Consider the following 21,597-nt stretch of genomic DNA (forward strand, 5'->3'; position numbering starts at 1 on the left):
TCTATTTTAAATATAGAAAATCTAAAATATAATTAAGATAATCATTAAATTCTAATAGAATGTTAATTATTATCTTTATAAAAAATTATATAATAAAATCAAAAATAAATTATTATTAGACCTAAATTAAATTATAATAAAAAATTTGAATTAAAGAAGTTATACCAAAAAAACGAGAACTATTAAATAGTTAATTTTATACTAATATCGATTTTATTTTTTTCAAATTTGTATGTTATCTTTAAATTTATATTTCATTCAAAAATAAAAACATTATCGCTTTTTTAAAACCATATAAAATCGTACTATATCGATAGAGACATAGAATAAAAACTAAACATTAAAATGAATATTTATCTCGTTGCATTGCGCGAGTACACTTCTAATAACTAATAAATAATATTAATGAATAATGTATAATTAAAGTTAAATTTAATTTAATTCTATATTTATTATTAATTAATATTATTGAGAGTTATAATTGGAAAAAGTGACAATACGCTACTTCAGATAACGTTTCAGAAAGCTAGCTTATGTGCATTCAAACGTATACCCATAAATTAAGCTAACTTATTTTTGTTAAATAATGCCTTAGACTATTTTTTTGTTAATTCACGTAGAAATTCCGCAATTATAGTCCTAGTTAAAACGGMGAGACTCGCATTCCCGCTGGTAGCATAGAATTACAAAAGCCCTGCCAAAACCCCTGTACGGCTTMGTCTATTCCTCGAYAAAGAGAAATATGACCAAGAGBKGTTCGAATATATATATGAAGAATTTCTTTTTTTATACTTCTTACTATTAGATAGTGTCCATAAATCTCATAATAGGTCCCCAAAGATTCATAGTGAATTTCGATGGGAGCTCCTCTTGCAGCAATAACGCGTTGATCTAGTCGCCACCGGAACCACAAAGGACTACCTAAATTGATTCGTTTTTGCCAATAAGCTCCAATTACATCATAGGTATCACAAAAAAAGGGTTTTTTGTGATGCTGATGTATGTGAGAATGAATGAGTAAAAATGAGTTTAAATAACAATAAAACGATGGTTTGTTTTTTGAGCATAACCTGTAATGTGATTTTATTTATAAGATTAGGATATCAGTTTTAGGTAATTATGGGGTTACTATTATATGAACTTCTTTAAAAAAATCTAATTTAAAAACAAAATAAGCCATGAAATTTACGATTAACTCGATGAATAAATGGTTTTTTATGAATATTTTTATTGATGAAATAATGATCTTTTATATACATGTTTAATTCCTGATATTATAATTTTTAATAAACATATTTGATTAAATTTATAATTTTTAAATAATAAAAATATTAAAATTAAAAGTACAATGTTGTAATAAAAATTTGTGATGTTATAATAAAGTAATTTTGAAAGTACAATGTTATAATAAGAAATGTTATGTCAGCACTATCGTATATGTTGACAACATACATAGACAATGAGATGGCAAAGAAACCTGATATAATGAGTAAATTTAATTTAAAAGGTTACCTAATGACCAATACTATAACTGGTAAAATTTTAAAAATATGATGTCTTAATAAAAAAATATTTTAAAAGTATATTACTGTAATAAGAAAAATTAAAAGTAAAATAATATAATATCAAAATTTATAAAAATATGTTACTATTTAATATATTTTACCCAACAGTAAATGAATTTCTACGTATGGGCTGTATTTTTAGAATCACATATTTCGTTAGGTCCAAGCCCATAAAACACAAAATGATCAGCTAAAAAGGCTCCATTTTTTCCGGTGAGAAGCATCAACTTCCATCGTTCCACTGCCACAGTTCTCTCATCTCTGCCCCTTAACACCCACCAAAAACACTTTGCTTCTCTTCACAGCTATCTGCGAGGATCATACAATTCTGTTTCTAGATTATTCCATTTAAATTCTTATTTTAATCATGACACGTAAATCTCTCACATTCATACAGCGCGCACATTCACAAACACTTGCTGTTGAAGCGATCGAGGATGGGGGATCTTCTGTTGACTTTCCGATGGAGTCTCCACCTTCAAATCAGTTCCGTATTCCGGTTTACCTTTATCCTAAGGGCGCTTCATCCTCTCCCCCCCTGGAATCTCGCTACTTGATGATATTCCATTTCATGTCTCCATATCTTTCGGCTCGAGGTTTCTTAAGGTATTCGTTAAATTACGAAGCCACTGCACTTCAGTTTCACGCCTTTGCATGTTCGCTTTTCCCCTTTGAGTGCCTCACACAGCAATTTGGGTTTGGTGCGTGGAATTAATTTTTATAGTCTGATTCAGCGATTTCTGCTGTTTATTATTGGATCTTTTTGAGTGTTTCTTTTTATTCTTTCTAATTTGGGTTTATCGGTCAGAGAATTTATGTGGGTTATTTTGTTGTGAACTAGTTCATCAGCATTTTGTAATCGAAGGCAAGCATTCTAGCCCTTTACGAACAATCTGAATAAATTCGGGTAAGAGTTTTCTCCCTTTCAGCTGATAACGATTCAATCCTTACTTATTGCATTGATGGAATCTCATATTTATTTATATATTTAGCTTATACTGAGTGATATGATCAACCCTTTTACCAAAATGAGTTTGGTGTGTGTTTCTGTTCACGTTGGTGTTCTTGATTGAAATGAAATAGTTTTGTGCACTGAATTCAGGATGATTATGTTGATCTCATGTCTTAATAGCACCGAGTTTCTGATCATAAATTCTCGTGGTTGATTGATGATTTAATTCGGGCAAAAGCTCTAATTTTTGGAACTCTTGGTTATCCTGAAAAAGATCTGGTACTCTTGAGATCGTACCTTAAAGTAGTTGTCTACTTCAAGAATTCCAAGTCCTTAATGGTTAATCAAGTATGATGCACTTTGAGTATTCACTTTCACTTCCATAATCAACGGTCTGCAGCTGGAGCTGTACTTGCAACTGAATTCCAGTTGTTTGCTTCCTTGTACTACCGATTTCTTTTGCCTCTTTTATTGGAACCAACAATGGAGCTTCAAAGAAAATGGTAAAGGTTGCGCGTTATGACTTTAATCTCTTTGAAAAATTGAAGGAAATGCTCCACAGAAGAACTTCCTTCCCCAACCCCTGTGTGAGAAGATGTGAACTCCTGTAGATTACCCTCCAAAAGAGCCCTTCAGGAGAGAAAAGAGGTCCCAATACATATTGAAGAGAAATGGTCGAAGTCTAGTTGATGTGGGACTCCAACATGTGCCCTCCACAGAGGCTGGATGGGCATAGAATTTCCGGGAGTGTTGTGAGTAGGTTAGATGGGTACAAATTACCCCCGAGTGTCCGGTCCTTATAATGGTAGACCTCGATCTCATACCATATGAGCATATGTGAACCCCATTAGACTACTCTTCAAAGAGCCCTTGAGGAGAGAAGAGAGGTTCCAACATATATTGAAGAGTAATGGCCCCAGTCTAGCCGACCTAGAACTCCAACACTCTTTGAAGCCGAGGAGCTTTGGTGCTTGAAGTTTTCCCTTTTTTCATAAGTTTCCAGATCATTTAGAATCATTATATGCAATTTGAACTCTTTTTTCATTCCAATCCCCAACGTTGCTTATCGACAAATCTAATAGCTTAGTAGGTTATTGTCATGCACTGTATGATGATTTTAGAAATGATTGTTTTTACATATGTGATACTATCTTTTCTTTTTTGGGAAATCTACTGCTCAAAAGTGTAAAAAAGAAGTTCAGTATTTGATGGTGATTTACACTTTTTTCTGATAGCATACCGTCAATGATATTGTGACAGGTATATTGCATCTATGTCAACCGAATTCAAGTTGAATGTTACTATTAATCCCGATGTCAAGGAATCGGATTTCAATTCTTCAATTGAGATGTCTCCACTTGGTGGAAAGGTGAATGTGGTGCGCAGGATCATTGGTGGTCTTCTTCCTCAGGGAAATCAACCAGGTAGCGGTATGTTATCCCCTGCAGAGCGCAGAGCAACAAACGAAAGGTGAAACTATGATGCTGCCTTGTATCATGTTTGATAATTGAATCTCTTATGTTAAAATGTGAAAGATGTATCAAGTACTTCACAATTCACATTTCATTCGATTGCAATTATCATATTCAATCTTTTTAGGTAACTGATAGAAGTGCCTATTATGTTCAAGCAGATCCAGAGGCAATCGGGCCATGTCAAATGAGAATGATGAACTCCATGTTGACACAAGTGAGAAGAGGGCACACGAACTCAAAGTTAGATCTGGACCTCTGTTATCTGGATCTGCATACTGTCTCTCTTCTTGCAGCATGATATTGCTCAACAAAGTTGTCCTTTCAAGTTATGCTTTTGATGCCGGAATATCATTGATGTTTTATCAGGTAAGTATGGCATATACTTCACTATATATGTGTACATATATTTGTATCTATTTATATTCTAGTCAAACACAAGGAGCCCAGTATATCCCACTAAAAGGTGGGGTCATTTTTTTTTTTTTTGGGGGGGGGGGAGGTGGGGGTTAAGTTGTACGCAGATCTCACCTCTATCTCAAAGAGTAGAGCGGCCGTTTCCGTGAAGACCCTTGGCTTGTGAAAAGTGCGTGAAAGAGAGAAAAACCATGCATGCAAAAATTTGAAAAGCTGGATATAAGTAAGCAATATCAGTACAAAAGCAAGTACAGGAAAAACATAACCAAGGTGCAGAAACTACAAACCCTAGTCTAACTTAGGGATCTGGTAACCTAACTACTATGATATTAACCCTAAACCCTACTCTCTACTTCTTCAGCTCCCTTCCTCCCCTCTAGCTCTATGTTTGTATGATGCCCGCTACAGATCATAGTTAGCTGGTGCAACCATTTTGAACCCTTGATAATTTGTTCACTTTGGTCTTGAAGTTTTTTTTTTTGTAATGGTGTCGCTTAGCCTTCCTCTTTCATTCTTGCAGAACCTCATCAGTTCTATCATAGTTATCATTTTGGGTTTATCTGGAGCAGTTTCACTGGAAAAGCTCAACTGGAAGCTGATTAAGGTGTGGGTACCTGTGAATTTGATATTCGTGGGCATGCTTGTTTCAGGCATGTATAGGTATGTCATCTGTGAAAGAATTCTTGTTTTCTCAGAATAAAACCACATGCTAAAGGGGAATAGAGTTGTATGATTCTTTTGTTTATTGAAATAATCAATGCTTACTTCGGTATTTAACCTCTAATCATACGTGGTTCATGTTTTCTGGCGAATCCTTTCAGTTTGAAGTACATAAATATTGCAATGGTAACGATCCTGAAGAATGTGACAAATATTTTAACAGCAGTTGGTGAATTATATATATTCCGTAAGCGACAGAATCAAAAAGTGTGGACTGCGATGTTTCTTATGGTATGCAATTTTATGCTGCCAAGCTAAATTTTGCTCCAAGTACTTGTTTGTTGAGGGTGTGCTTTGGCACTGTGGGACAAGACATGACAGGACAAAAACTTCTTGTCCCACGTTTAGTGTGACATCAAACTTGGACAGGACAACACTGGCCCACCAAAATAGGTGGAATGAGAAACCAGGTGAGGGGTCAATATTGGCAGATTACTAAACTATCCATGTTGATTAAAACTTTAAAACTTTCCGCAATTCTTTCACCAGCCTACCTCACTCTTGCCCTCCAGTCCCATCCTGTCTTATCCAACCCGTCTGCGTACCAAACACACCATGACTGCATACAGTTTGATATACACTAAATGGAACCAACTAAAACTTCAGAATCTGTATTGTTTTGGGTATCATCTATCCTAATCACGAAGAATTCAGTGGAATCTGTACTAATCTTTGCAAGAAGTTTTAACTGTGGCATCAAAAACTGCAGATTATCTCTGCCGTAACTGGAGGTATAACAGATCTCTCGTTTGATGCAACGGGTTACACATGGCAACTAGTGAATTGCATTCTGACTGCAAGCTACTCAGTAAGTCGTTTACGCGAACACCCTCTATTTCATTCTATACTACATTGCTTCAATCTTTTTCGTGCACTTGGGAATACAATAAGAGGATAGAATGGTAATTTCTTAGACCCTGTATGCATATATGTCTGCGATTGTATATAAATATATATATTTATAATCTACAAACAGCTTACCCTACGGCGAGTCATGGACACAGCCAAAGCTGTGACAAAATCTGGATCTCTGAATGAAGTTTCAATGGTGTTGCTGAATAATTTATTATCATTACCATTTGGCGCATTCTTGATTATCCTATTCGGCGAATGGACTTATGTGATCAACGCGTAAGTACTTACTTTATTTCTACAACCACTGTTCAATAGTATTCTGTACCCTCATCTGTTTGATTTTATGGTTTTCAGGGATGTAACCAAGATTCCCATGTTTTGGGTTGTGGCAACTGCTAGTGGGATTCTTGGACTTGCCATTAGCTTCACCTCCATGTGGTTTTTGAACCAAACCGGTCCTACCACTTACAGGTAACACTTTGGCTATGTTTGGCAAACTAGCTGATAAGCTAGCTTATAAACTAGTCATGTTTGGTAAATACCGATTGATAAGCTAGATTATAATGTAAAATGATCTAAAAGGACATGATGAAAATTTAAATTAAAAAAGTATAAGGGACATTAGTGGGAAAAAGTGGAAAAATCCCTTAGAGCTTATTAAAACACTATTGGAAGTAGCTTTTCAGAAAGCTAGCTAGCTTATAAACCAATTATGGCTAACCAAATAAGGCTTTTCTAATAAGTTAAAAAATAAGCTGGCCTAAAGCATCCACAGCGGTAAAGCTTTTAGCAAAAGGTGGGACCCACAAGCTTAGGTTACCAAGAAAACGAAACTTATTGAGAGGTTGTACAGTTACAAGAAGAAAGGTGAAATTTGTTCTCAGGAGCTTTTTCGATATATGAACTGGCCAATAAGCTCTTTAAAAACTACTTTAAAAAAACTTGGTTGTGGATGCTCTTATGGTTGTTAAGACATGGCCTTTATGATTGACTCTAACTTAACATTTTCCCACTCAACAAACAGAAACCTATGCTGATCATAGTTTAAAAAGATCATGTTTTAGGCCGATGTTTTCTATCAAAGTCTGTTTTTGCATTACAGCTTGGTGGGCTCGTTAAACAAGATTCCCATCTCGATTGCTGGTTTACTGTTGTTCAATGTTCCCGTTAGCCTGCCAAATCTCTTCAGCATACTATTTGGTAAGAAATAAACATGATCGTAGCTACATACCAGCAACAGTAATTTCAGGCTGAATTCATGTTTATTCATTTTACAGGTTTATTTGCTGGTATATTCTTTGCCAAGGCCAAAATGTCATAATCGCATACTGTCTTTTAGTCAAAAAGCTTGTGCCAGTTACATGCTGATTGGTGATAGGAACCAGATCAAAGTACGATTCTGGAAATAATTTAAATCGGAAACCATGAAGGGTTTGAAGTTAAAAAGGGGCTTAAAGAAGCCTTATATATATACAAGCTGATATATAAAGTAGTAGCTCTGTTCTGGTTCAAAGGCACACCAGGAGTCAAGATGCCAACTTTATCATGCAGAAGTAATCTTTATGTTATTGTTGTTATTTTCTTAACGATATTACAAATACCCATTTCGATTTTTTCGTTTTCTCTAGCTTTGCATTATGGGGGCGGTTGGTATAAGTGTCCGTGTCAACTATCGTGCTTGTTACCTGCTCGTTATGCATTTGGCACAGTCAAGTTTCTTTTATACACTCTTTCGTATCCAACTTTCACTTATGGTTGATTATGAATCGAGTTAAGCGTTCGTCTATATTTTTCTTCAAATTTATTTTTACGTTTATGTCATTTTAATCACTTTTACATGCATAATTTTGTTGAAGATAAGGGCCATGATGATAAAAATAGGTAAGTAGGTTATTCGTAGTTTATACATGAACATATGAGAATTTTAAGTTATTTTTAAGAAAAAACCAATCTAACGGCCAACTTACCAACGGATAGGCCTGCGGCAATAGATGCCATCCATAATTAATATTTGATAATAAGAGGTTGTCGGAGACCCGTTGGAAATCAGTCGCTAATGTTGACCTTCGAACATTCGTCACTAATGATCTCCATCATCAGTAATCCGTGGGTGAATTTGTCAGAAACCCTTCGGTGGTATGCGGGTGTTGGTGATCAACAGATTTTCAGTATCAGATGACAAATGAATCTCACTTTTATCGACGAATTTATAACAAAACCTTCCGTCGATGAAAACCTTCAGCATTGTAATGGGGTAAGATGTATGTATGTCGACTTTTCTACTACCCCAAAGGGTATGGATAGATTGTTTCCGTAAAAACCATGAATTGAATCCACGACACGTAACATGACACTTACACCACATCCGAGTTGGTGGGATCTAAAAACTCGTCAAAAGAAACCAAATAAACATCGAAAATATATTCGAAGCATTTTAGGTTTTCCTTTTTGAAAAATCGAAGTAAAATTCGAACTTGTTTGGGTTAAGCCTTCAATATTCAAAATTGGTGTATTAATTCAATAAAGCTTATCTACAAAGCATTTTGTGATTCTGGGGTTCGTACGACTCATTCATTTGTCTTCTAAATTAGTTACTGGAATCAATTGGTAATCAGGCATTACTTATTTAAACCCAAGGTGGTTTGTTTATTTCTTAATAGTTTCATTAAGAGGCAACATTTGAACCATTAAGAGGTGAATCTTGTTTGCCAAAAAAAAGTTTGCCTCTTAATGGTTCTAAAATCCTCTTAATGATTTTGTATATTGGATCTCCTTTAACCATTAAGAGCCCTAATTTCATTGTACACAATTACTAAATAATTATATTTCATTTTGCACTATATCATTAGAGCCTCTTAATCATTTTGACCACTTAATTATTCTGCACCAAACCATTCAACAATCGTCAAACAGCCCCCTAATATCATTATATTTAACTAGGGTTCAAAAAGGCGTAGTAAGAAATGTCTTCATTGTTACGATAAGATTTATAACGTTTTTATAAGGCGTGCATTTTCAACAAGACATGACTTTTTTCAAATTTTTTTTTTAGTTTTTAAAATTTCGTGTTTCTACACTTTTCAACTTTAGAGTTTATAATTTTATAGATTTATCTAATTACATCAATCAAAGTTTCACGAATTAACACATACACTACAAAAAAATTGATTTTATAGGATGCCTAAAATGTGAAGCGTCCGAAAACATATTTTATAGGACCAAACCAAAAAACGTTATATCTAAAAGTATTACAATAGATTTATAAAACACTTTTAGGCGTTATAATAAGTTTTTCAGGAAGTTTTTAAAATAAAGTGTCGTATTAATTATTTTATATGACACTATTTGAAAAAAATGTCTTATAAACACAAGTGTCCTATAAAAAGATAGTTTATAAGACATTTCTCAAAAGTGTTATAGAATAGCTAATAAAACAATTTATTTTAAAAGCGTCCTAAAAAACTTGTTAAAATGTCTAAATTAAAACGTCCTTAAACCAATCACATGTAACACTTTTAGATAAAACGTTTTATAGTTCTATAAAGTATGCTATTAAGATGCTTAGACAATCTAGACATCCTATAAAACCAATTTTATTGTAGTGACATCATGGAATCATGTTGTTTGAATATTTAAAAATTATTATTTTCATAATAATAATAATTTAAATGATTTTTCTTCTTCTAACATGAATGTAAATTTTTTAATATAATTATCTGATTAAATAATATGTAGAAAACATATAAATTTGTGTCTTATATCATGCTTTGAAAAATGTCACGTTCTCAGTATGACATGTAAAACTTGAGGCTTAACCTCCCTACCACGTAATTGTCACGTCGTTTATAACCTTGTATTTAACACAATGTTTGTAGCAACAAATGAGAAGGGAAATGATCATCAAAACCCTAGTTGGTTGAGATTAATATCTAAATTATGAATGTCTTTGATGTATAATATTTCATCTTCCAAATGCTATACCTTCCCTACATGACTTAAATTTTTTATAATATTTCATCTTTCAATTTTGTGATTATTGAGAAGTCTCGTGACATTTATGAATGTTTAGATTGTCAGATAGTAGATCTAATTCAAGGGTTGACAATTGGTCTTACGAGTCTCACGAAAAACCATTGGTCTCACATGATCCCAAATTTATATATATATATATATATATATATATATATATGATAGAGCAAGGGATTACTAGTCTCCTATGGCCTTCTAAAGTGATTATTGTGGATGACATTGGTACATATACTTTCTACAAACCAAATCCGATGATTCGATATATTTGAGGTTTTTATATAACGATTTCTAGGCCTATATACATGAGAAACAACAAATCTTAAAGTTTTTGTTAAAAACAAATGACATTGACCATATTTGAAATATGCCATAATATGTTACTGCAAATGATTCATGATAAATCAAGTTATCGGACACCTAAAATATTTAAGCATTATAAGAGAGTAATTTATAGAACCAAATATATAAAGTTCTATCTAAAAATGTTACAATAGGTTCATTTTAATAAGTTTTTTTAAGACACTTTTAAATAAAATGTCGTATAACTATTTTATATATGACACTTTTAGAAATGTCAGACCCATCTTTTTAGGGTGCGTTTGGTACGCAAAGGATATGACATGACATGACAGAACATGACAGCTGTTCAACGTTTGGTAAGACATGAAAGAACTGGACAAAACTGATTAAAATGACCAATTTACCCCAAATGAGCTGTTTAGTGTTTTTTTCACTAAATAATCAACATAAATGTTAACAAATACACTGTGCAAAGTAAAACTTACATCAAACCACTACTACTTGCAAAAATATATTTACAAAAATACATGATTTCATAATCCACTAATGATATATGAAAAAAATAAATATAATATAAGCATCAAGAATCCATTATCGAAGCAAATCTATATGCATTCCATACTAAGAAAAAACTACTACCAACAAGCGCACAATCAAATTAAATGGATTAAACATCAAATAGTAAATAAAATATAAGCATCAAGAACACAATTTGGTTAGTGATCCCATATAGTATCATCACATTCACAAAACTTGGATTCCAGAAAACAAAAGAATTCACCTATCACCTATACAATCACTCATGTAAGATCAAAATCAAATCTTTACTACTCTGATCAAGGAAAACATACAAAGAAAACAACAAATTGCATGCGTGAACCTTACGCAATACGTTTGACGGTGATAAAATCAAGAAAACAATTTATGAAATTTATTAAATTATAATAGAATAATTATTTTTTATAACAAAATATATCATTTGAAGTTTTCGTCAAAACAATTAAAATGACACCAAATAAAAAGTTTATGTGGTTTTCTATTTTTATTTTTATCTCTTTTCTACATTATTTTTTTATTATTAATATATAATAAATTACATAAATTAATAAAAATATAGAAACCGTATAAAAATAGTATTTTGAGGACAATAAAATGAAAGTTTAAGAAACATAAAATACAATAAATAAAATTTAAAGAATGAATAAATGTAAAAGAGAAACCTATTTGATGTTCTAGAAGATAATTAAATTTTATTTTGAGGTTATATTGGTAAAATATAAGTCAGTTCCACCCTGTTCCATGGGGTAGGGATGGAACAGGCCTGTTCCACTTTGTTTCACTCTATTCCTGTCCGTTCCACATAAAATTCATGCCAAACATGAGACAAGGATCCCTGTCCTGTTCTGTTCTGTCCCTGTCCAGTGTACCAAACGCACTCTTATAGGACATATGTGTTTATAGGATACATTTTCAAATAATGTCATATAAAATAACTAATACAACACTTTATTTTAAAAACTTTCTATAAAACTTGTTAAAACGTCCAAAAATGTCATATAAACCCAAGTCCTATAAAGTATTTTATTAGACGCTTAGACATTTTATGCGTCATATAAACCTAATTTTGTTGTAGTACTGTGTCTTAAAAGACATTGTCGGCTGGTCAATTAATCCATATATAAACTAGATCAATAATATAGTTGTTTGGTTAATTTGAGAGTGAGAGCATTGGCTGCAAGCTTTTCTGGATCCATTCTAGAGTAGGATAACCGACAACGTTGGCACGCTGCTTGATTTTTTGATACGACTAATTAACGGACCCATAAAGAATTGGATGGCTGAAAGAATGAAATTATAGCAGGAAGGTAAGACAGACATTCAACTTAAGTTCCAATGGAGGAAGAAACAATCACCAGTAGAAAAATGTTCTGATTCAATTCGATATTTCCAATTGAAAATGCATCGATTTGATTGGACTTGAAATACAAAAAGTATGGACCGAAGAAATAGTTAGATCTGTATAACACGAAACCAACTATAATGTAAACTACAACAACCAAAATTCTAAAATCAGTGCTCATTCTAATTAAGCTGGAAAGTCGTACTATACTAGTAAGAAGGAATATCCCCTTTCTGTTGCCGAAATAAACAAGGATTTCCAAAATGAAGATAAGCTATGCGAGTAACCACTAGACGATTTTGGGAATTTTCTAACAAGTTCAATCGTCTTCCAGAAATGAAAGTTGTCGTACTAGAATTTTCTAAAATGGGGCATGTATGGCTTTATGATTTTGTAGGTTAAAGGAAAAAATTCTCACATATTTTATGTAAGTGGAATTAGGGTTTTTGGAAGGTCTTAACTAAGGACAAGCTTGCAGTTAAAGGGTCAATGCCAGTTGCTTGGACAAGGTCCAATTTTATAAGCATCTTAAAGGTTCGGGAGAATTGTTAATTAGAAGGTCCCAAAAGGATTGACAAAGCCTTTGTTCTTATAGAGACTGGAACTGATGAAAACTTCATCCTCAAGAATGGCGTAATAGAAAAGATGGTGGGTTCAAGATGATGTAAGAAATAAAAAGAAAGGTAAACACTCGGTGTTATGAGATAGACCGAAGCCTGAAGATCGAAGCTTTTGGTAGGATTTTGACATTATATCTTCATTATTTCCGAAAGAAGTTATTCAGGTGCCATACTGCCATTGACCCACTAGAGCTTATCCATCCAGACAAACATCTAGATCGAATAGTCAAGAGAACAACATACCATGATTGACAAATAAGTTAGAGAAAAAAGTCGATACAAAAAGGAAAGAAGTTGGAAACAAATTGTGTAATCAAAACCATGATTTGAAGCGTGACTGCAAAATGTGTGAAAAAACTAGGAAAAGAAAATGTACAGAAAGAAAGAAAGATTTTAAGCTATGAAGTATGTTCGGGGCCGGTGGACAGGAAGATCTAGTCATGTTCAATCAAACAATCAAAAATCAAAAGAGTTCATGATATGGGTACATGGAAAAGTATGGAGTACACAAGTTGAAGATGATAGAAGGAAGGTAAGTTTCTCTCATATATAGGCAAAAAAAACCTTTTTCCTGAGGAAGGTGAAGAAGGTTGAATGTGCGTCATTTCTTTTAGTGAAAAGTAATAAAATATCAAAGGAATGATTGAAATAAAAGGAAGATGTTGGTAAGAGGACACTATGTTTGTAGTTTCACTACAACAAAATCGAATTTGTATAGGATGTCAAAAATGTATATAAGCGTCTTCACATATATATATATATATATACTGCTTTATAGGACTTGTAACTTTATAGGAAGAAACAATAGTGTGTCATGTGTCAAAGTAGTACTACAATAGATTATAGAACGACAAGCAGGCGACTTGGATGCGACTTCTTGGATGCGATTTCTGAAGTCTCACATTCGAGTTATGCGACTTACACCAAGGAGTGAAACTTACACCGAGGAGTGTGACTTGGTCCATGTGATCTGGAATATTGCACAATTCTTGTACAATGATCAAAGCAAATGTAATAGGACATAAATGGCGACTTGCATTGGGGAGCGGCGATATGCAAGTTGACGATGCCTCAGATTACCTAAAACAAAAAGACCTCATGACTTGCTAAGTCGCATGAAAGCCGTATACATGTGAATCAACAAATAGATATTTGCCAATTAAGGCATATATCAATGGTTCTCTCAAAACTTCGACAATAGCAAGTTTCTGGTAAAATGTTTTGTACTTACTAAACTTGTAAGTTGTAATCCTCCCATTGTCCCTAGTAGAAACTAGACTTTCACCATCGGAAATTTTCGATGGAAAACGCCGTTAGAAATTAGCTATGGATCTTCGACATAAAGCATTTTATGATTTTAAGAAATTAAATTTTCAATTAGTTTTAAAAATCTGTTTGAAATCCGACTGAATGAATTATATGATTTAAAGAATTAATTAAAAAACTCATCAGAAATCCGTCAGAAAATTTTAGAAGTCTCCTACGGGGAACACTAATTGATCTCAAAACTAGACTTTTCTGACGGAAGTTCTTAAAAAACTCATGTTTTTGCCCATTTTGCTAATACACATACACACACGTTCAAAGTTTAGAGTGCCTTGTTACATATTCTTTAATTTATATACATTTCGTTCCTTGATTGCAAGTTCAATATAATGTTATGTTTGGTGTGAAACCGTTATCTGGTGGCGACTTAATTTGTTTTGTTGCAATGTTTTGGCGCCGTGTGAAGTTTTCTGGGGAGAACTCCCGACTCTATGCTAATCTTCCCAGCAAAGTTCGACGCAGCTGTTTAACCAAAAAAATTCGGAGGGGTAGTACTGAACTATGAAGGAGTTATTTTGGTGTACTTTGTATGGCTTAATGTGGTATGGAGTGTTTAACAAGGAAGGATGTTAATTCTGAAAGGTGGATATGAAATGTCTTGGGAAGATGTTAGGAGCACCACTTGCTTGTTATATGCTTAATTTGTGCGTTAACAGTTGCAGTTGCTTCACAAGGCGGGAGTGGATGGAAAATTCCCTAAATTTGGATAATGAGTACGTAATCCACATTTGTCGATCTGAACAAAGACAAGACAGGTTACGGATTGATGGAATGATCAACTTCTTGTTCAAGATTCTACTCAGGAAATCTGGGTCGAATAAGGTGATCAAAGTTCTGCAATTCGCTAGATATTCAGTTCAAAAGAAGAAACAACCATCATCAAGATTGAATTGAAGTCCAAAAACTATAGATCATATATAGATCACCCGTTCGAGTCCCGTTTGCAAGGCAACTTGAAAATAGATTGTTATCATGTATCTCTTTCAAAATTAGATTTCTAAATAGAAGTTTGCAAGTATACACACGATCAATAAATCGTTTTAATCACCATTAATTTCTTTATGTGTTTATGTAAATTAATCTTATTATCCATGCAAATGAATTAGAAAAATATAACTACATACATTCTAGATAAGGGACACAAATTCTAATGGAAAAGTTAGTATATTTCTGAATAGCCTTGAAGCTAGAGTACTACAAGTAATCACCCGTGAATTTCTGAAAGTCACTACACGTTTTAACCACTACTAAAATAGGACTATCATTGACAGACGAATCTGTTAGTATTTTGTCAGTTACGACGGACTAAACCGTTGGACAAATTCTGTCCTAACAGTTTGGTCATAGAAATTTCACTGATAGCATTTCCGACGACTTATAGAACTTAGCGACGGCTACGTCCGTTGGTCATGCATCGCTATATAAACCATGATAATACTTTACCAAATGTATGTATGTATGTAAATGTTAGTCATGAATTTTTAATTAACTTGTTCATAGTAGAGAAAGAGACTACATATTACACAGCGAAGTATTTTGCCTTGAAAATAAAATGAATTTTGAGTCCAACAATTTTGTATGTTTATCGAGTATCACGGAAGACATTACCGGTGACAAGCTATTTTTTGAAAAAGCAAAAAACTTCGCAAACATTGTAATTCAAGTAGCATATGATTCCACAGTTTGCAACATATAGCAAACTAAATATGCTTCCACAGTTTGCAGATGGAAGGCTAGCAATTTTCCTTGCTCTACTTGCGTTAATAGCTCCAAATAGTTATGTTAGAATATGTGGAACACCACCAGATTACTCTTCAAAAAAGCTTTTGAAGAGATAAAAGAGGTTCGAACATATATTGAAGAGTATTAATGGTCAAAGTCTAGCCGATGTACGTGAGACTATATCATGTTCATATGTGCCATCGAGCGCCATCGAGCGCCACCACATGGACTAATCTAATATGAATCAAATAGAAAATTAATACTAGAAAAGAAATGTCTTTTCTATTATCAGCAAGCAACTACTTAAATACTTAAAACTGAAAACGAGCAATAAACGAAGCAGAAAGCTACTCAACATTCGTTAAAACAAAAACTAGAGAGTTCACACTTTATTTACGTACAAGACACTAATTAACAGACGTTCCCTCTCACATTTAAGCAACAAACGTTGTCTCTCCAATTCGACAACAAAGAAAACATTACCAACTGAGATTGAGGTTATTCTTTTATCCTATGAAGTAGTAATTATTGCTTCAACTTTTTCTTTAATCTTTTACGCAAGTACGGGGAGAAGAAAAGGAAACTAGAAATCTCGGAAAAGTACTTTAGGACACACCATGAAACACGACTCCTCGGGAAAGAACCAATAAGATGATGACATCACAAAGTTATTGGTTTGAGAAAGAATCAGTAGAACCACCACCTTGAGCATTGAAGGCTAAGCCCATGTTCATGTCTCCGTAGTCGTAGAAAGGGTCGGTAGAGTTAGGGAACGTAGTGCTTCCATCGGGGCGACAAGAGAGGTAAGCATCAGAAGAAAATGGGGCATTTGTTTGGGAGTTGTTGTTCAGGTATATATTGGAGTTACCATCAAGAGGAAAGGGAGAAGCGGAAAACCCGTATTGGGAATTTCCATTAAACACGAAGGAATTCATATTTGGATATGATAGTGGCTCTAGAGGTTGTACCGAAGGCTCATTTGAGGTCGTGATTTTAGGTTGTGAAACAGTACTGGTGCTGTTTCCGAAAAGATTTTGCATGAAACTGAACTCATCATCATAAGATTGAATGAGATCAAGAGATGGAGAGTCACTAGAGTATGAATGTGGTACCTCATGAAAGAGACTTTCGAATTCAATGGAAAGATCATCTGTTGAGATAGCATTGAAATTGCCTGGAGTGACATTAAAGCTGGTGCTTGTAGGCAGCAAAACGACCGGGGTGCAAGTGGTACTGCTGTTTGTAGTGTTGCTGGAGGAGGTGGAACCAGTGCCTCTAATGTAATCCCGTAAAACTGTTGATTTTGGCCCTCCATTGTTAGATTCATTTTTCTTGCTCCTACGACGACGCAGAGTTTTCTTCCTTTTCGCTGCATTCCAATGATTTTTTATCGCATTCTCTGTCCTCCCAGGAATCATTCTCGCGATTTCGGCCCACTTATTGCCCATTTTCTCATGAGCTTCAATTAGAATTCTCTCTTCGCTTTCACTCCAATCATCTGTCTGAAAGCATAAACCATGAAAATGCTTATAAGGTCTGCTCAGAAAATTCAACAAAGGATTCACCGTAGTCATGAAAACTAGACATCATATTTGTCGTCATGGGTGTGAGAAAATATGATGTCTAGTTTTCGTGACTATTGAGTGATGCGGGTGATTTATAATAATGTCATCAAGAAAATGAATTCGGGAGTAGAGAAAGGGGAAATAACCATTGACATTATCGCAGGAGTTGAAATCTTTGTTTACATAACAAAATCGGTTTTATAAGATGTCAAATATATCAAAATGTCTTAATAGACTACTTTATAGGATTTTAGTTATATAGCCAAATAATTGTATGTCATATGTAAAAATGTTACAATAAGTTGATAGGACACTCGTGGAGGTCCTAACAAGTTTTTAGTACGTTTTTTAAATAAAGTGTCATACGAACACATCTTTTTATGTAAAACTAGTTTTTATTAGACATTTTTCAAATAATGTTATAAACAAAGTAATTAGACGCTTTATTTCAAAAATGTCTTGAACAATTGTTAAGACACTTATTAAAAGCCAACGTCTACTCCAGTTATTGCAATAGTTTCTATATGGTATGCGTAAATGTTTGTTCCTATAAACTCAAGTTTTATAAACAATCTATTATGATATGTACACGTATTTGAGATCCTACAAAGCCGATTTGGTAGTAGTGTTACATGTTATAGAAGCTGGTATTGTCAAAAATTTGGTTTGCAATCTCTTAGGTAGTAACATTGAATTTTGTGGATTCATATCACTTAGGGGCCGTTTACCAAACACTTACCTGGTAAAATTTAATACTAGCATTTGCTTAGGGTAAGATTTTAATCCATCAAAACGGTTTTGTATGCAACAATTTACCCGGTAAGCGCTTACCGTTACAAGAGTCGTCGCCCTCAGTTACTGGGCAAGACACTTGGTCCTTGTCTCGCTCTTACCCGGTAAGATTATTGGTCCTTACCAAATTCATGCGCTTACCGTGGTAAGAGTCGTCCCTCTCACTTACCGGGTAAGACTCTTGGTCCTTGTCTCGCTCTTACAGGGTAAGATTATTGGTCCTTACCATATTCATCCGGTAAGGTAATGTAACTTGATGTTCACTTACCCAAGTAAGTGTTTGGTAAACAGCTCTTTACTCCCTTGCCTTCCATAAAAAGATGATATAAGATGCTCCTTTTAATTGATTTTAAGGTACAAAGATAGTAATTCTTTGACTTCAAAACTAGCAGAAGTTATTTTATTTTTGTTGAAAATTAAAATGGGTACCTACAATTAAAAATAATGTACAACAATATTAGAGCAGTAGAAATATTTTTTTTGGTAACCGTGAGTTTCCAGGCCAACTTATACGCACAAATAATCCTCAGACGACCACAAATAGGCTATGGAAACGTTTTGACTTCAAATGTAAAAGGTTTTTTCGAAGGATGCCGTATCACAAAATTCTAAAGAGGATTAGTTGCTTATAATTTTTACTATAAAGAAACTGTCTGAAACATTTTTGGAAATTTATGTCATCGGAATCACATAGATCGATCAAAGCTCGTTAGTTGAAATAAAGGGTTCTGATAAAAGAAATAGAAGAAATCGCTTGATCGTGAAAGAGAATAAAGACCTTGATATCGGGACGCACATGGTTGTACCATCGCTCACGACACTGTTTCCCAGCTCTACCTTCCATGCTCTCTGCGATCGCAGCCCAATTTTTCGGCCCAAGTTCCATGACTAGATCAAACAGTTTGCTTCATAAAATCACAAAGAAACAGAAAATTTGCTGATTCATGCATGAATTTGAAGTTCAGTATCCACAAATCAAACCAAAAAAAGTAGAACAATCAATTCAAGAAAGCACATATGTTTAACCTGTCCTCTTCTTGTGTCCATTGTCCCTTTATAAAATTCTTACAGCTGCCTCTTGAGATCTCTGGTGGAGAACTGATTACTTGATCGTTCTTGAGGTCAATGTTCGGATAACTACTCATCTGATTCCAGGTGTATAAGAACTGCCCTCCATCTGGAAACATGCTACCAGCATCCGAGCTTTGATCTATGGGCAAAGCATCATCCGAGCTACCGATCCCTCCATTAAAAGAAGATGATCCACCCAATGCATTTGAAGGGATGAATGCCCCTTGGTTATAGTTCTCATAGTGTTGATGATTTTGACCCGATACAAAGTGATTCGGAGCGGTTGCATACCATGAAGGAGTAATATAAGTTTGCAAATCGGTAAAATTTGGGTAGCCACCACCATCTTGATCACCACCACCACCACCACCCATATCCATGGCAGAGAGAAGGAGATTGTGTAAGAGAATGCCTCAAGCAATACTAAGTTTTTTGTGCAAGGGAAAGAAGCTTAAATCAAGGGGGGTTGGTCTTTTGGCCATTTAACTCGTCTTTATCTCGAGGAGAGAACATAAAAAATATAGACAAATTATTTGCACCAAGCTAAGAAATGAGTTGATCGTCTATGCTTGATGACAACCGTTGATCAGGATGTTCATCGGATGGTTGAGGGTTATTTTTGACTGTGACGCTTGGGCTTCCTCTCTTGGGCATAAGATGACGTGGAAGGATATAAGTGGCTCACGGTGAATTGACTTTAACTTTGGTTAACACATGTAAAATTTTATTATTTAATTTACTTATTGTTACTCTCACGGTCTGAAAACTAATATTCATAATAAAAAAACATATTTAAAATTTTAGAATTATATTTTTGTAATAAAAAAACACATTTAAAATTATAGAATTATATTTTTATAATAAAAAAACATATTTAAAATTTTAAAATATATTTTTCAATTAACTCAATACATTTTTGCTCTTAAAATTTTATGGGTCATAATTAATGGTAGAAAAGAAAATTGTAATAACTGTAAGAGCATTTTGAACAGACTTTACAATAAAAAATTAAAAGTTAAAATCTTTAAAAAGTTATATTCAAATTTAAAATTTTCAAAGTTTTTTTATTTTGAAAATTTTAAAATTAATTATATTATTAAAATATTTTATGAATTTAAAACAAATTCCTTATATAAACTAATAAAATATTCCACTTTATTGGTGTAGAGAAACGAAAAAGAAATCATTCTTTCTTTTCATATTTTTTTAGAAAAATCTTTAAATTTAGAAGAAAAAAAAACTTACCTTTCATCCCTTCTTTCTACTGCTTTAGGAAACTATTTAAAGCATTTATTAAAATACAAATATCTATATGATTTTTATTTTATTTATTTTAAAAAATTTATTGGATATGTACTTCCTAAAGATGGTGATTTGCTCCGATCCCATGGAGAACCTGGTTTATTCGACCCGGACGGGGACGGGGACGGGGATTCCCCTCTAAAACAGTCCCGGGGACGGGATATCCCGGATAGACTCAAACCAGAGTCAGGGGATGTTACTCAAACCGAGGCCGAGACCGAAAATTACAAAATCCGTCCAATCCCCGCTTCGTTACCATACCTAATGCTCCCCCAAAAAGTCAAAACGAAGGTTACATTTTGGGCTGTGTTTCATCAATATTCCTATGAATTAATTATTTATAATAAATTATTGACCATATCAATAATTTTTATTTTATTATTATTGTTATTATTATTATTAGATATATTTAATTATCAAAACATAAATATAACAATTTTAATAATNTAAATTAAATTATAATAAAAAAGTTGAATTAAAGAAATTACACAACAAAACAAAAACTTTTAAATAGTTAATTTGATACTAATATCGATATGGTTTTTAAAAAAAAAATTAAGATATCTTCAAATTTATATTTTATTCAAAAACAAAAATATTATCGTTTTTCTCAAAACCACACAGTATTATAACATCGATAGAGGACAGAATAAAACGAAACATTAAAATCGAGATTTATCTTGGTGCATTGTGCGAATACCTTCTAGTATCATCAAAATGTCCATTTTTTTTTTTCTAAATTAAAGAATTTGCTTAAAATGTTATAACTATCTATTTTTAAAAATAAACATTTAAACGTAATTGTGTTATTTAATTTTGGGACTGCGGGGGGTATTATCATTTATAATAATATAATAACTACGATTACAAAACAATAATAACTTATTTTGTTTCTTTTTAGCTTTCTTCGATATCTATGACCACATTTAATTTGTTGTGTTAATGTGAATATATTTTTTTCCATTCATTTTATCTTGAATATATATATA

At 33.4% G+C, this 21,597-nt stretch overlaps 1 protein-coding gene across 1 annotated transcript; it reads left to right on the forward strand.

Moving 5' to 3' along the window:
• Positions 1-1,742: 1,742 nt before the first annotated feature.
• On the forward strand, positions 1,743-7,425 carry LOC112507456 (GDP-mannose transporter GONST2-like). Its single transcript, XM_025112053.1, has 11 exons — positions 1,743-2,171; positions 2,407-2,472; positions 3,778-3,987; positions 4,151-4,358; positions 4,927-5,066; positions 5,228-5,357; positions 5,836-5,934; positions 6,103-6,257; positions 6,336-6,452; positions 7,084-7,181; positions 7,259-7,425. The coding sequence occupies exons 3-11, from the start codon at positions 3,791-3,793 to the stop codon at positions 7,300-7,302; spliced, it is 1,188 nt and encodes a 395-aa protein (XP_024967821.1). The 5' UTR covers positions 1,743-2,171; positions 2,407-2,472; positions 3,778-3,790; the 3' UTR covers positions 7,303-7,425.
• Positions 7,426-21,597: the final 14,172 nt, after the last annotated feature.

This window comes from Cynara cardunculus, assembly GCF_001531365.2.
Source record: "Cynara cardunculus var. scolymus isolate 2C chromosome LG 2, CcrdV1, whole genome shotgun sequence".
Classification (NCBI taxonomy): Eukaryota; Viridiplantae; Streptophyta; class Magnoliopsida; order Asterales; family Asteraceae; genus Cynara; species Cynara cardunculus.